Consider the following 13,766-nt stretch of genomic DNA (forward strand, 5'->3'; position numbering starts at 1 on the left):
AGATAAGGCACAGGTACCGAACACGAGGTGTCACGAGGGGATAAACGCGTAGAGGATGATGCAATTTCCTTGCCGGGTTTCTGGGATGATATTTGGGAGTACTCCGAGTAGAATGGCAGAGATTAACAGTATAGGAGCTGGAGGGCGACAAAGTTGGAAGTTGAGGAGGGCGAAGTGAGGGTGGCGCAAGCTGGACTCGAGGAACCCAAAAAGGCTCCGAGCCATTATGAAATAAGTTCCCTCAATGCTTTTTCTGGCTGACTCTGCATTGACTTGCCAGGTGATAGAGAATGGCTGAGGTGCTGCTGGTGCTCGGAGCGGTGCACATTGGAGCGCTGGTGGTAGCAGTAAATGCTCCCGGGGTGAGCGAGAGTGAGGAGGAGGAGGAGGAGGAGGAGGAGGAGGAGGAGGAGGAGGAGGAGGATCTCATGGAGTCGTGCAGGCGGATTTCAAGTGGGAGTTTCCCAAGGAGGAGCAGCGGGTTGAAGAGGAGGTGGTGAGGGAGGAACCCACGCAGAATCGGTCGTACTTTGCGCAAACGATGCCGGTCGGGGTGCAGGACGAGCCAAAGAGCGTTCCACCGTCGACCTCGATGCCCAAGATCATCGTGTGATATAGGAGGAGGTTGTGGAAGAGAAGTGTACATAGATACCTGGGTGTAGCGCCTATGTCTACATGCAAGGAGCCTTTGTTTTTCACAGAAATATTACAGTTTCCCTCTCCTCTCCAGCATCTTCCAAGCTCGTCGTCCACTTGCAAGATGACGGATCGCTCACCGCCCGCTAGGCTGACAAGTTGAGAATTGTCAACTCCGAGGATAAAATTGAATGTCTCGTCGGACTCGATCATGGGTGTATCGCAGAATTTCCTGTACAAGATGCTGCGGGAAGAAGAAGTCAACCTTAGTACAGAGCAGAGCAGAGTGGAGCAAGGCACAAAGGCAGAGGAGGGAGTGCCATGGAAGAGGAAAGCTTGCGGAAACAAGAGCTGTGAGGGAGGGAGATGAAGGAAAAACCTGATCAAGAAGATGAACGTAACTCCTGACCCCCAGACGCTGCAACACGAGAGAGCATGAGACTTTCACCAGCGCTCCCGGCAGGTTCTCACCTCATGCAAACCCATCGCGAACGCAATCTGCGACGTCGGATCGAACCATTTGATCTTGAACGTGTTTTCAGTACCTGCGGTGAAGAGAAATCACATCCCGGTCGACACGCACTGCACTGGCTCGTTACCTTGCGGAGAGCAACAGCTCCCTCGCCATCCTCATCTACATCGTTTTCTGCATGAACATAAGATGCCTGCCTAACGATAACACATCCTCGTCCCCACCTTCTAAATACAAAGTTTCAAGCGCATAATTCATATTCAATACATCCGCCAATTCCTTCGCTCCTTTATTACCTGCTCGCCCAGCAAATATCAGTACACACGGCGCGTATTCATCATCTCTGCACTCACCAATGCTGTTGGAACTCAACCCGACTTGAACCAAAGTGCAGTTGTCCCTCAGCGCGTCTGCAACAAAGGATGAGCCTTATGCTCACGGCAGGATCATCCACCCACTTGCAAGTTCGGCAGCGCCTGCGTCGCTTATACCTACACACACTGGGGTCACCCACAAGTCGCCTGACTGTCAGAGGTCCAACCATTCGACGGTACTCCAAGACTTGTCAAGACTGTGTTAGTTCGCATGGCTCGCGCTAGCTCCAACGCTCCCTGCCCATGACATTCAGAACAAAGGAACTACGAGGACGTCACTGATCGTCTCACAGCGTCCGTGATGCCGTTGTATCCTAACTCCTACAAGATGCGATAGTCACAGGCAGGTGTTGATAAGAACCAGATCTCTCATCCTTTCATACCAAAGTTTCAAGCCAGTGATTCTTTGTCAGCCCGCACGCCAACGCCCTCGCTCCATCAGTACAGACACCTAGACCATGTTCGTGAGCAATCAAGAAGCTTCCATCCCCTTCAAACACGAAAAGCACTGCTCAACATGAAATTGTACCATTGAAACCGAGATCGAGCTGTTTCAATGTTGTGTTCTGTCCAGCTAGAACCTCAGCTAGATGTGTCGCTCCCGCATCACCAAATCCATTGAAAGCAAACCCCAGATACTGTAACAGACTCATAAGCAGAACTGTCAAAGACAAACACCGAGCAACAAGTGCCTGGACAGAGAACAGAGGTCATAATCACCTGCAGTGACGTGTTCTGCCTTAGCGCATCCGCAATGTATCTCGCCCCCTCCGAGCTAATCCCGTTTCTCTGCAGCTCGAGCTTGACCAACGTGTTGTTCACCTTGATCGCCTCGGCAAGAGCCGTCGCTCCCCTGTCTTCGATCGCGTTCGACGCGAGGTCAAGGGTTTGCAGCGTGGTGTTGGTGTGGAGCATGCGTGCGATGTGGGTCGCCCCCACGGCACCAAGGATGGTGTCTCGCAGATCCAGCCCATCGACGGTTGAGTTGTGAGCAAGGAGGTCCCCGAGCTGACCGGCTCCCAGCGGCCCAATCCTCTCAGAGTTAAGGTCCACGGTTCCTTGAAGGCCAAACCTCCGGAGGTTCTCCACCCACCCCATGAGTGTGAAAGCCGAAGGTCTTAGATGACAATAAGCCTCTCGTCTCCCTGCCCCAACACCTGTGAGCAACTGTACACCTCCACCCGCACGATCGGACCTTGACTAAGACCTTGACTGAGGCTTCATTCAGAGTGCCCCACTGTAGCCACGACCAGCCATCTCAAGGAATTCTGCAAAACGTGTCAGTTACATATGACGACATGACAGTTGAAACAGTAAGCCTTGAAATGATTTAACTCTTTCTGCCTCAATCTCTATCTGGTAGCGGCTCTCTATATCAGCCTGAGCACGAGAAAACATAATAGCAGAAGCTGGCTTTGAATCGCTATGCATTACGCCGCGTAAGTCCTCGAACAATGCTTGCTTGCATGCATTATTCAATATTCTTGCAGCCATCAAGAACTGTTGGGATGATATCAGGAGGTGGTATGGATGGATCGATCCCAGGCACAATTTCCCACAACAGCAATCAAACAAAAGCGAAACAGGGTAACGGGGAATGCAGGAAGGGTCATCACACCATGACAAGGGACGAGCTGCAGAGAAATCTTCTTAAGTCAGCTCAGCTCATATGATGATCAGAAGCATTGAGAACAAAATCAACCCAAACTGCAGTAGTCAAGCAAAGGAAACTGATCATGCCGAATGGGTCAAAAATGTTCACTTGAGGAGTGAGACATAAGAACGCTCAGTGTGATGATGATCGAGGAAGGAGAGAGGAGATCAACAAGAAAGGCACAGGGAGGCAAGAGGAGGAGGAGGAGGAGGGAGGGAGGGAGGAGGTGCAGAAAGGATGCTTCCGGCATGAACGGAAGTAGCGCTGACAGCGTGGAGTATGTGGGAAGCCTGCAGGAAGGGAACGACTTCTTTTTATGGGGTCCTGACTTAGGCCAAGAGCCTTTTTTTGTTCAGTTTTAGAGCGTGAAATATATTTAACTAAAACCTGTGATTAAGAAGTTCCATTAATGTCTCCACCTTCTTAGCGCTCAAGATTGTGTCGTACATGGTGGGTAGTCAAGTTCAGTACTGTGAAGGGTAGGGTACCCATTCTTAGCATCGAAAGATACCACCCTCTTGTGTCCTTCTTGACAATTGTCGGGTAGGGTACATGATATGTGTGGGTAGGGTGATATGAGAACCGGATGCTGTCGTATGGTAGGGTAGGGTACCCAATTCTTGCTACAAACTAGGGTAAAGAGACACTGAGAATAGGGGTGGTGAGATAAACTGTACTACTGCTGTGGTAGGGTGATGAGTTGTAGGGGTGGGTAGTCGTAGATCCACGGAGATGGGGTGGTCCCTGGTGGTGACAACGGGATGGTCATTGTAACAAGGGGGTGGGGGTGGTGGAGGGTCACAATTCCATTACAAAAAGATTTATTTATGTCGAAGATATAACTGGATATTAAAGATGAAACGGTGTATCGTTGTTGTTTTGTATCAAAACTTTTTAAAAGTGTTTATACATATATTGGTCTGTGGTACTGTCCTTGGGGTCCTTTTAAAATATCTCAAATTGTTGACTATATACATCGTACAACCACGTAAAATTATGAGTAATGTTCTTCTACTGTGCTCTTAAAAATAATGTTAAAAGGGGGGGGGGGACATATAAGGCGTCCCGGCCCGGGTTGCCGCAAGTTGGTCGGCGGACGATTAAGGCCCAGCAGTGACTGATGATCGGCGACAAACAAACAAACGAACCGTCGGCATGACTCGGAGAAAAAACATTTAAAAAACAAGCGTCCGATCATCAGGCTGAGGGGCACTGATACTAGGGCCTCACTCAGACTCAGTGAAGCGGCTGCGTCGGCGAGACCGACCCGGCGACGGACGACTCATGATGGTGCTGAGCCTGAGCGGCTCGCCGGCCGGAGTCGGGCCGCGGCGCGGGCGGGCCGTGCGGCCGGGTACGGGTCGACTCAGTCAGATCTCCGGCCCGGACCGCGGCCGCGCAGCGCGGTAACTTTAACGTCGTCACAGTAGGCTGGCCGCTGAGCCGCCCGTCCCTGCGACTCGGACGCGCTGCCGCGGGTACCGGCGCGGCCCGGCCCGGTTGGTCCGACGGTCACTCAGGAGTCCGGGCGTGCCATGAGGCTTTCAAGGCTTTCAACTGGCAAGTTACTCAGACTCCTAACAGGCCGGACTCCCGGAACTTATTTTGAGTATAACCTCCGCGCGGGCCGGACCGTCTGCGGCACCGCCATGGTGACGGTGATGGGAGTCACGTGACAGGGGGCGGGTCACAGTCCGAGTCCGAAATTTGTTAACTTCGGGGTGTCATGACTACCCCCAAAACTCCCGTCGAATGGGGGGGAAAGTACCCCCTATGACGATGATGGCCCCTTTTCCTTGTTTTGCCACAAAGCGAACATGGCGGTACAGGAGTGCAAGGAATGCCAGGTAACAAGCATTTCGTTCCATCGTCTTCCTTCCAGCCTTCATCTCACTTCTCTCAACACCCCTAACATCACTCTTCCACCTCTCTCCTCCTCTTGCGTCCCCTTCGCTCCCCTCCCCCACTGTCTCCTCGCCTCGCCTCGCCTCCCCTCTCCCAGTCTCGTGACGCCTCCTGCTAGACCCCGATCATGGTAGGAAACAAGTCGAATCCCAACGTCTGTGTAAGTTGCACTGCCCTTGCAAATGAAGCATCGCTGAGCTGACTCGTAGGCGGTAAGTGCGACGCTTCTCCATGGATGATGCGCTGAAATCTGAGTCACTCCATCAAACGTTATGTGAAATGGTCTTCTCAGGCGGTATTTCCAACATGATCATCATCCCTTGTTCGACTAACACCCCTCTGCTTCTTCTCTTCTACCTTGGCTGACTCGACGCCTCTAGGGAGTGAGTTCTCCCTTACGAGTGTTGCAACAATCACTCACTATGTTTCTTCTCCTTCTGCCGTTCCCGTCACCTTCCTGCCTCTTGCTATCAGCGAGTGAGACTTGTTCTTTTGTTCCCATATCCCATCACATGCTGATGTGTTTTGGTTGCGATCGTCCCTTTGCCGACGGGCGCTCTACAGTTTGTGAGTTTTTGCGCTTGTTTCCTTGGCTGGCACATTTGACTGTGAAATCTTCTCTTGCCCTCAACATGGCAGGAGGTGCGCTGAAACAAGACGATGCCATCATCCGATGCTGACTATGAGTTCTTGACCTCGAATGCAACTACCGCCTTGTTCCCAGGCTGTGAGAGTCATTGGGGGGTTGAAAGCATATGATACTGACTTGTTTTGTTTTTTTTGGATGTTTCCCGGTTTCGCTCAGCATGTGAGTAGATACTTTCTGCCTTGTTGAAGCCCATTAGAGCCTGCTCATTTCTCCTTGCTGACTTTGCTTGTTTCATCGTTGCTCTACCTGGGCTGGCGCCTGGTCCTAACACACCTGAAAACAGTGGGTGAGTCAACTATCAAGTCAATATGTTGAGAACTTCTGACATGTGTGTTTTGTGTTGCCGGTTGAAACGTAACAGACGGTAAGAAAATCAATCTCAATGTCGACTGTTTCATCTTTGACGCACATTCCTCTTGTTTGAACGCCCTTCTCTTGACTGCGCCACGTAGTGGGTGAGTGCGTGAAATCTCATTTCCTACTTCTTGTATGTTTGTTGCAGAGACTGATCGTTTACTCAACCTTGATCGTTTTTGATACGACATGCGATATGATGATGATCAGATGGTAAGTGATGAAGAATAAGAGTTGTCTCCACTATTCCCATCTCCTCCATTCTTGTCAGACGCTATCTCAACATCACTGAAGGGAATATCTTGCAGGCGGTATGTACCAGTGTACCTTGCTTTCCTCGCTAAAATTTGCCCCATCGCCATCTGAACATGGTCTACGAATGAATCAGGCGGTGAGCAGAGGGCCAAGGGTAAGGGATACACTGATACTGACACGTGTTACTTTCCTTGTTATCTCGATGTGCCTTCTCGCATTCAGCTGGTGAGTTTCAATGTCTTCTGTGTATCTGGATTGATCATTTCAATTCTTTGCACTGATTGCGACATGTATGATTGCAGTTGGTAATGATGATATACTCATACAAAACAAGTTGTAACAAGAATGTTTTTCTTACATTCGCTTTTCCACCTGCTTTCCCGGCCTAACAGATCGTAAGTTCGAATCAAATTTTGATCAGATCTCTTGTCATTGTTCTTTGATGGAAGTCAACTTTGCCTGTCTGTTTACATCTGAATGTGACAGGTGGTAAGCTCAAGCGTTCTCCTGGATCTGCTGCACGCTGATCAGCCTCGGCATATTCCACTTGTTCAAATCGTCTTGCTCGACCGCAGCTGGTAAGTATCTTGTGACTGTACTGCCTGACTGATAATGGTTTGCTCTTTGATAAACTGCTGCTGATCTATTGGTTGCAGTGGGTGAGGAGTTTAATGTTGGTTTGAGACAAGCTTGATGATTCCTCTTACTGCTTCTGCTGCGTTCGGGCACTCTTTTCTTCGGATCAGATTGTGAGTATTTCATGCACATTGTGAAAAACTGGATTTTGGCCCTGACATTTGTATTAAAAACCTGTGTTTTTGATTTGTGCGATCAGGTTGTAAGTTTGCTGAAAGTGATCATTGAGGAAACTGACAAGCTGTGGTTGGTTTGTTCTCAACTTGCTCCGTTAGCTCGTAAGTCTTGTTTCGTCGTGGTGAGGGTCAACTGAACAACCTTTGTCTTGTTTTATTGGATTTGGGAATGACATTGACGACTATCAGTGGGTGAGTTTCACTGATTCCCATCGGATAAAACCACTGACATGTCTTCTCTTGTTGTCTCTTGCCCTTTCCTGCTTACCCTCAATTTCCAACTTCATCTTTTCTGCTCTTCTCTGTTCTTTTACACAGGGGGTAAGTTGAGTCTGGTTCGAATCCAAGGATGTTTGATCAACTGACATGATATCTCTCACGTGTATACTCTCATTTCTGCTCCATCAAGACGGTAATACAACCTCCGCTGCCTCTCCTTGACACGAAAGAATGACAAGATGTTTCGTATGCGAACCTCTTCGATCTCACTTTCATCGTTCGTGAAGCTCGTGAGTGATGAACTAGCCTGTAATATCAACTGAGATCTCATTCGCTTTTCGTTTTGCAGGGAGTATGTTCCATTCACATCTCAGAGGCTTGTTTTCACTCACTTCATTTCATCTTTCCTCGCCATTTGTTGCAAACTCTTTCCTTGTCGTATAGGTGGTGAGTATTCACCTAAGAATTCGATTCAACATGTCATTGAGAAGAAACTTTCTTGTTGCAGGTGGTAAGAAAGCTTTCGATCTTGAAGATGATGATTTCATGATTACTTCTCAACTTTTATAATCACTGCCTCTCACACTCACTGCTGTCTATAGCTCGGGGTAAGTTGTCACATTGCAATGCCAGCAGCACAACTGACACTCCTCTGAATCGATTTCTCCTATTCTCATGCAATCGCCACAGAGAGTAAGTCTATGTGTATTGTTACAACATGAATTGACTCTCCTTCACAGACCTCAAATGTATCTGCATCTTCAGTTGTACGATGTGATCTGACTTGCTTCGCTTCTTGGACCTGCCCTGGTTGATAGAATGCGTTTGTGAGTTGTGGAACCAAATCATCTGGCATGCGTTTACTTATCATTTCTTTCCGTTTGCTTCTTCGTTGGATTTCTGATTGCCAACAGTTTGTAAGTTGATGATATCACATCTCCGGCGTTGTTGTTAGCTCTGACTGATCGTTGTTTTGTATTTTGTTTCCACAGGCGGTGAGTTGAGTGTACTGGAAAAGTACATCTTTTCCCCTGCTGATGATGTTGAAAAATCTCGGACTGTGTTCGGCCAATCAGATTGTAAGTATGGAGAGGAAATGTTAAGAATCTGACAATTTCTTCTCTATTCGATCTTGTTCTTCTTGTCCTCAGGCGGTAAGACAACGCCATGTTCATAAGACTTCTTCTTACAATTTCTCTTCCCTTCTTCGTCTTCCTTGGTGTCAATCAGGCGGTGAGTGCAAATTTCAAGTCTGACTTTCTTGTTTGTGATGCTCTGTTTTCAATCAGGTTGTAAGTTCGAGTTTGTGTTTCATTTTGTTCTTCTCACTTTTCATGGTCTCTGCTCCTGCTCTGCTACACCCTTCATGTCACAGGCGGTGATATCAGTCTTCAACCTCCTGCCCTTCTGACTGAACTCGTTTCTTGCTTCTCGCCTGCCCAACCCTTCGAACATGACAGCTGGTAAGTCTGAACTTTGAATCTTTTCACATTGGTGTCGCGATAACTGATGAATTGTTGTCTTTATTGTATTCAACCTCCTTCAGTCGGTAAGATGCATCGAATGCAACACAGCACGACTGATTCTCTGTCCTCTGAATCTCGACCATATCTTTACTTCAATCAGCCGGTGAATGGAACATCTCATACGGAGTTTGTTGCTGACGCAATCCCCTTCTTGCCGATCGTTTGAAATGCGACGGACTTTTTCCCTGAGAAGGCGGTACGAGAATCAGTTCAAAGATGCTGCGCATGCTGATATGATTGTTCCTCACAACTTGATGGACCGACGGCGAGCAGTTGGTCAGTACGAACATGTCGATCGTTTGAGAGTCGACTGAGACGTTTCTTAATCCTCCTCTTCTCCCTTGATCGCAGCTGGTGAGTACCCAGCAAGACGATCAGATGCTGTTCGTTCACTGACTTGTTTGTAACACAGTTCGTGAGTTTGCTCAAAGTTCACTTGTTCTCGAACTGATGGTGTTCCGACGATGCAAACAATTCTCTGCCTTGTCAGGGCGTGAGTGAACGACTTCTTGGCGATCACAACCTTGACTTCATATTTGATTTCTTTCATGTACTTCGTCTCTTGTTGTGGTTGTGCAGGTGGTAAGTCGGTAGCGATTGGAAAATTCTCTCTCATAACGATTGTGCATGTGCGATGATGGTGCTGTTTGAAATATCAGCCGGTGAAGATTTTTCTTGTCTTTGCCTGAAAGCAAGAAGCGGAACTGAAGCTGATTTTTCTCCAACCGTGCGATCAAAACATGGACAGGGTGTAAGTCTAAATGCTTTCACTGATTGTGGTGTGTCTGACAATGGTGCATTTGCAGAAATCGGTGAGAAAGAGATGTGATTTTTCATGCAATTTACTCAATGACTGCGACAACAAATCTGAATGTTTGCATACAGAGATCAAGCGTAAGTTCTTGCACAATATTCTCTTGAATACCTGACGCTTTCTTGTAATACTTTCTCGGACTGCTTCTCGTCTGCCCTACAGTGGGTGAGATTTTTGATTGAGATTGTTGCAATTTGAACATAGAAATGTGATACTGAATTTTTTCTTCCATCTGCTTGATTGCCACTACCCGCGGACAGAACGGAAGGGTTGATGATTTGAGCGATGCTTTCCTGTGACTGAATGTTTGTTTTGGGATGTTGCTTATATACAGCATCACGGGGTGACTGATTCAAATCCATCGCTTGTACTTCACTGACCTTGTTTCCGATCTTTCTTTGATCAACTTGCAGCATACGACGGTGAGTTTGTGCAGACTTCTTGTTTTCAGCACGATGTTGAATGACATGCTGTCATGTTGTTTCTTGTTGCTCTCAACATCTGTCGACAACTCAGAGCGTTGTAAGTTTCATGATTGCCCATCTTTTGATCTCTTAATTTCCTTGCAGTGGGTGAGAATCTGCAACAAGTCATCGTATTGAATGACTTGTTTCTTCTCTTCTTTCTCTCCGGCACATTCATCGAGACAGATTGTGAGCTGTTTGAATCAACCATATGCAAGTCCATCTGAATATTTGCCATGTTTGCTATTTGCGAATTTTTCTCCTTCTCTCTAGTCGGTGAGCATCAGTGATACTCTTCACATGTGTTCTGACGAGTTTGATGTTCAACGACGAATTCGTTGTGAGGAAAGTGTGTGAGTTCTCAACACTTTCTAGATTCTTACTGACATGTCTTGCATGTGATTTCACGACAATTTTGATGCTCAGCCGGTAAACCAACATTGTTGTCGTTGAACTGATCAAACTCATTATCAACTGCCTTCCTTAAACTCTACCCGACATCGGATGGACGGGACGTACAGTGGGTGAGTTGTTGTTGCCTTGGCTTTGAGTAAGTGCATAACGTTCTTCATGTGACTGCAAATCTTCTTCAATGAATGCAAAACATCAGACGGTAAGGAAGCAACATGCATGTTCAATCAGATTGTTGCCTTGATATCTCAATTCAAGTTTCTGTAGTCGAACTGAAGTGACTTTGTTTCTCAGCCGGTGAATGCTTTGTATTAGTGAAAGCAAGCCCTGACCAGACCGCTTTTTCTCTCTTCTGCCTGTCATTATCTTACATCGGTTTGGATAGTACGTGAGTGAACAGAGGCAACTTGGAGAGCTTGCTGTCATCTGACTTCTGCTTTCAGATTGTGAGTTTGCTCGAAAACAATATTCTTTTCTTTCCTCAGCCCGTTCTGATACGCTCTTTCTCCTTGCTACGATGATTTGTTCTGCCATGGAGCAGTCGGTAAACAGCTACTGGACTTGTTTGTCATGAAAGACTCTGATCATTGTGAAATCTATTGCCCTCCCTCTTCAACACTCAAGTCGGTAAGTCTGCCTGTGACTCCGGCAGTCTTGCTGACTTCGTTCTTCCTTTTGCTTCTTCAACCCGCCTCCGCAATGAATCAGCAAGTAAGTTCGCAAACTGATCTTGTCTTAAACACTTGACTCTGTTTTACCCCAGATCGTAACATCACCTCTTCTTCTCTACTTAATTGCTGATGAAAACTTGTGTTGGTCTGCTGTTGTGAACGCCAACATGTTCAGCGGGTGATAACATCAAGACCTCTGCATAAGTGGCAACTGATGACTTGTCTTTGCTTACTTGATGTCGCCCCTCTCCTACAACAGACTGTAAGTTTGCTTCTTGTATGCTGTGGACAAGAACTGACCTTTGGCTTGACAATCTGCTCACTCGACCTATCGACACAGTTTGTAAGATCTTCAGTCCTTTTGCGCTTTGTAATGATTCGTATCTCTTCCTCCTCGCGTTACCCTGCTATCCTCGCAACGAACAGTTTGTGAGTTCAACTTGTAAAGCACAGCTGTCAGGATTCTTACTGACACCTTCCTTGTTTGCCTGTCGTCATGCTGCAATATTCTAGTGGGTAAGAGATGCGTCAGAAACTTTCATTCTCAGCTGATCTTATTCTATCTTCGTCCTTTTTGCCCTCCTCTTCTTGGTTGTCCTTCTCTTTCTCTCTTTTTCTCTCTCTCTCTCTTTCTCTTTTTCTCTTTTCTGCAACTTCCTCCCCCTCTCTCTTTATTCACAGCAGGTGAGCCCTTCAATCAAGTTTGAAGCTTTCCTCTGATATCCAATTTCTACTCCTTGGGAATTACATGGACGTCGCAGAATGTGAGTTGACGATCAAGATTGCTTTGTTCCTGCAAGAATTCCTGACTTGATGATTTGCTTCCTTTCTCTTTAATCATGAACAGCTTGTGAGTTTCTTTGTGATTTTCTCCTTCTTCTTGACCTTGTTGCTTTCTCCTCAATCGTCTCATCTTGTTCCTCTTCAACGTCAGTTCGTAAGTCTCTAGCGCCTTCCTTTCTCCTCCCCCTTCCATAACCTTCTCTTTTCAAACTCGACCGTCTCCATTCTCCGGCTGTCAAACGTAGCGAGTGAGTCGAACTATACATGTCTTGCTTTCATTCTGATCCTCATGTCTTGACCAGGGGGTAATGTATCCTTGATTCCTCCCACGTGTTCTCACCAGCGTTCTTTCAAACCAACACGGGATCGTTTGGAGCAGAAGGTGGGTGTCTGTTACTGACTTCAAACCTGATTATTTCCTTGTTCTGCTCTCTTTGGACTGACAATCTTGTTCAGAACGTAAGTCTTTCATCTACTCACCGGGCCACTTTTCTCTCTGAAGGAATTTCTTGACAACTCAACAAACTTCCGCACTCCTCTCAGTGTTGTGTAAGTCCTTCAACTTTAGATGCTGATCATGGATAACTTTGTCTTGGACAGATTGTATGATGATTCAACGTCGTCAAAGACTTTTGACTTCTCAATGCAGTGCGACCAGAAAGCAGGATGGACACGATTCGAACGGGTGCGTCAAATTGTCTTGCGTTCCCCTGAATGCATCTGTCCTCCTTCCCTCTTTTTCATTCCCTCCCTCCCTCCCTCCCTCCTTCCCTCCCTTTCCTTCCTCTAATCTTCATCACAGAGGGCATGCCTGCAGTGCAGGCAGCGAGCAAACCCTGGAGCTGTCCACCTGTTCCCCCAGCGAATCAACATATCCCTCGACCCTGTGCAACTCAACAGAGCAGCAGGAGCTCCAACTCCTTTCCCTGCCCCTGCTGCACTCGGCGCGTTGAATCCCGAGCAGCTTGCAGCGTACAACAACATCCTTGAAGGTTTCAACACCTCCAACCTGCAAAACAACAGCACCAACAACAACAGCAGCAGCAACAACAACAACAACAGCAGCAGCAGTGTCCCAGTGCAGCATCGTGGCGCCAACGTGATCGAGGCTCTGCGATCGGCCGGCCTTTCACAGAATGAGATCAACGAGGTCTATCCCAAGCTGGTGGCTGCCGGGGTTCAGACGACAGCAGACTTCAAGTTCATCCGCGACCTGAGCGAGCTAGGGGACCTGAGCTTGTCGATAGTGAGCAAGAGGAAGCTTGCTGACTGCCTGTGAGTATGTTCGCTCCACCACCTCCACCTCCACCTCCACTTCCACTTCCACTTCCACCACCTCCTCCTCCTTCTCCTCCTCCTTCTCATGTTTCTGATCTTTCAATTTCTTGCAGCGGACTTGAGTGAAAGGAGGCCATGCCGGTGGTTGGTTCTGATTTGACCTTGGTGCCCTCCAGTTTCGTAGAACACAGCCGTCTCATTGCCCTTGGATGAAAGCGCATTATTGCAGACTTGCTTTAGGAGGTGATAAAGACGTGATTAGAATACAAGCATAGAAGTTAGAAACCGAAACATGACAAAACTGGTTGTGGTGGAAATGACTTGTGAAAAATCAACTATCCTGTCTCATCTCTTCTCGCATCTCTCCCCTCTCCCCTCTTTCCTCTTTCCTTCATCTCTCCTCCCTCCCTCCCTCCCTCCCCCCTCTTCTCTATACCTCTGCTTCCTTCCTCCTTCCTCCTTCCTCCTTCTCTCCTCTCTCATTCCCTC

General features: G+C 47.6%; 3 protein-coding genes across 3 annotated transcripts; 2 read left to right on the forward strand and 1 right to left on the reverse strand.

Annotated features, from left to right (window-relative positions):
* Positions 1–290: 290 nt before the first annotated feature.
* Positions 291–613, forward strand: GUITHDRAFT_117104 (hypothetical protein; the record flags this gene model as incomplete). The annotated part of the gene is made up of 2 exons (XM_005823602.1): positions 291–362; positions 443–613. The coding sequence occupies 2 exons, from the start codon at positions 291–293 to the stop codon at positions 611–613; spliced, it is 243 nt and encodes an 80-aa protein (XP_005823659.1).
* A 60-nt stretch (positions 614–673) lies between these two features.
* Positions 674–2,752, reverse strand: GUITHDRAFT_155158 (hypothetical protein). Its single transcript, XM_005823603.1, has 14 exons — positions 2,678–2,752; positions 2,203–2,627; positions 2,012–2,120; positions 1,866–1,933; positions 1,774–1,803; positions 1,650–1,719; positions 1,567–1,599; positions 1,462–1,518; positions 1,333–1,404; positions 1,233–1,282; positions 1,198–1,201; positions 1,108–1,175; positions 1,016–1,054; positions 674–880 (listed from the first exon to the last, which is right to left on the reverse strand). The coding sequence occupies exons 2-14, from the start codon at positions 2,578–2,580 to the stop codon at positions 806–808; spliced, it is 1,053 nt and encodes a 350-aa protein (XP_005823660.1). The 5' UTR covers positions 2,581–2,627; positions 2,678–2,752; the 3' UTR covers positions 674–805.
* Positions 2,753–12,642: 9,890 nt separating this feature from the next.
* On the forward strand, positions 12,643–13,278 carry GUITHDRAFT_117106 (hypothetical protein; the record flags this gene model as incomplete). Its single annotated transcript, XM_005823604.1, has 2 exons — positions 12,643–12,684; positions 12,802–13,278. 2 exons carry the CDS (start codon positions 12,643–12,645, stop codon positions 13,276–13,278), a joined length of 519 nt encoding a protein of 172 aa, XP_005823661.1.
* Positions 13,279–13,766: the final 488 nt, after the last annotated feature.

This window comes from Guillardia theta (assembly GCF_000315625.1).
Source record: "Guillardia theta CCMP2712 unplaced genomic scaffold GUITHscaffold_105, whole genome shotgun sequence".
NCBI classification, from domain to species: domain Eukaryota; class Cryptophyceae; order Pyrenomonadales; family Geminigeraceae; genus Guillardia; species Guillardia theta.

Coding starts and splice junctions, on each gene's coding strand:
- GUITHDRAFT_155158 (XM_005823603.1), bottom strand. CDS start 2,580: ATGGGGTGGGTGGAGAACCTCCGGAGGTTTGGCCTTCAAGGAACCGTG. Junction 1,934..2,011: donor GCTCGATCTCGGTTTCAATG/GTACAATTTCAT, acceptor AACATGGTCTAG/GTGTCTGTACTGATGGAGCG. Junction 1,600..1,649: donor TCTTGGAGTACCGTCGAATG/GTTGGACCTCTG, acceptor CAGTGTGTGTAG/GTATAAGCGACGCAGGCGCT.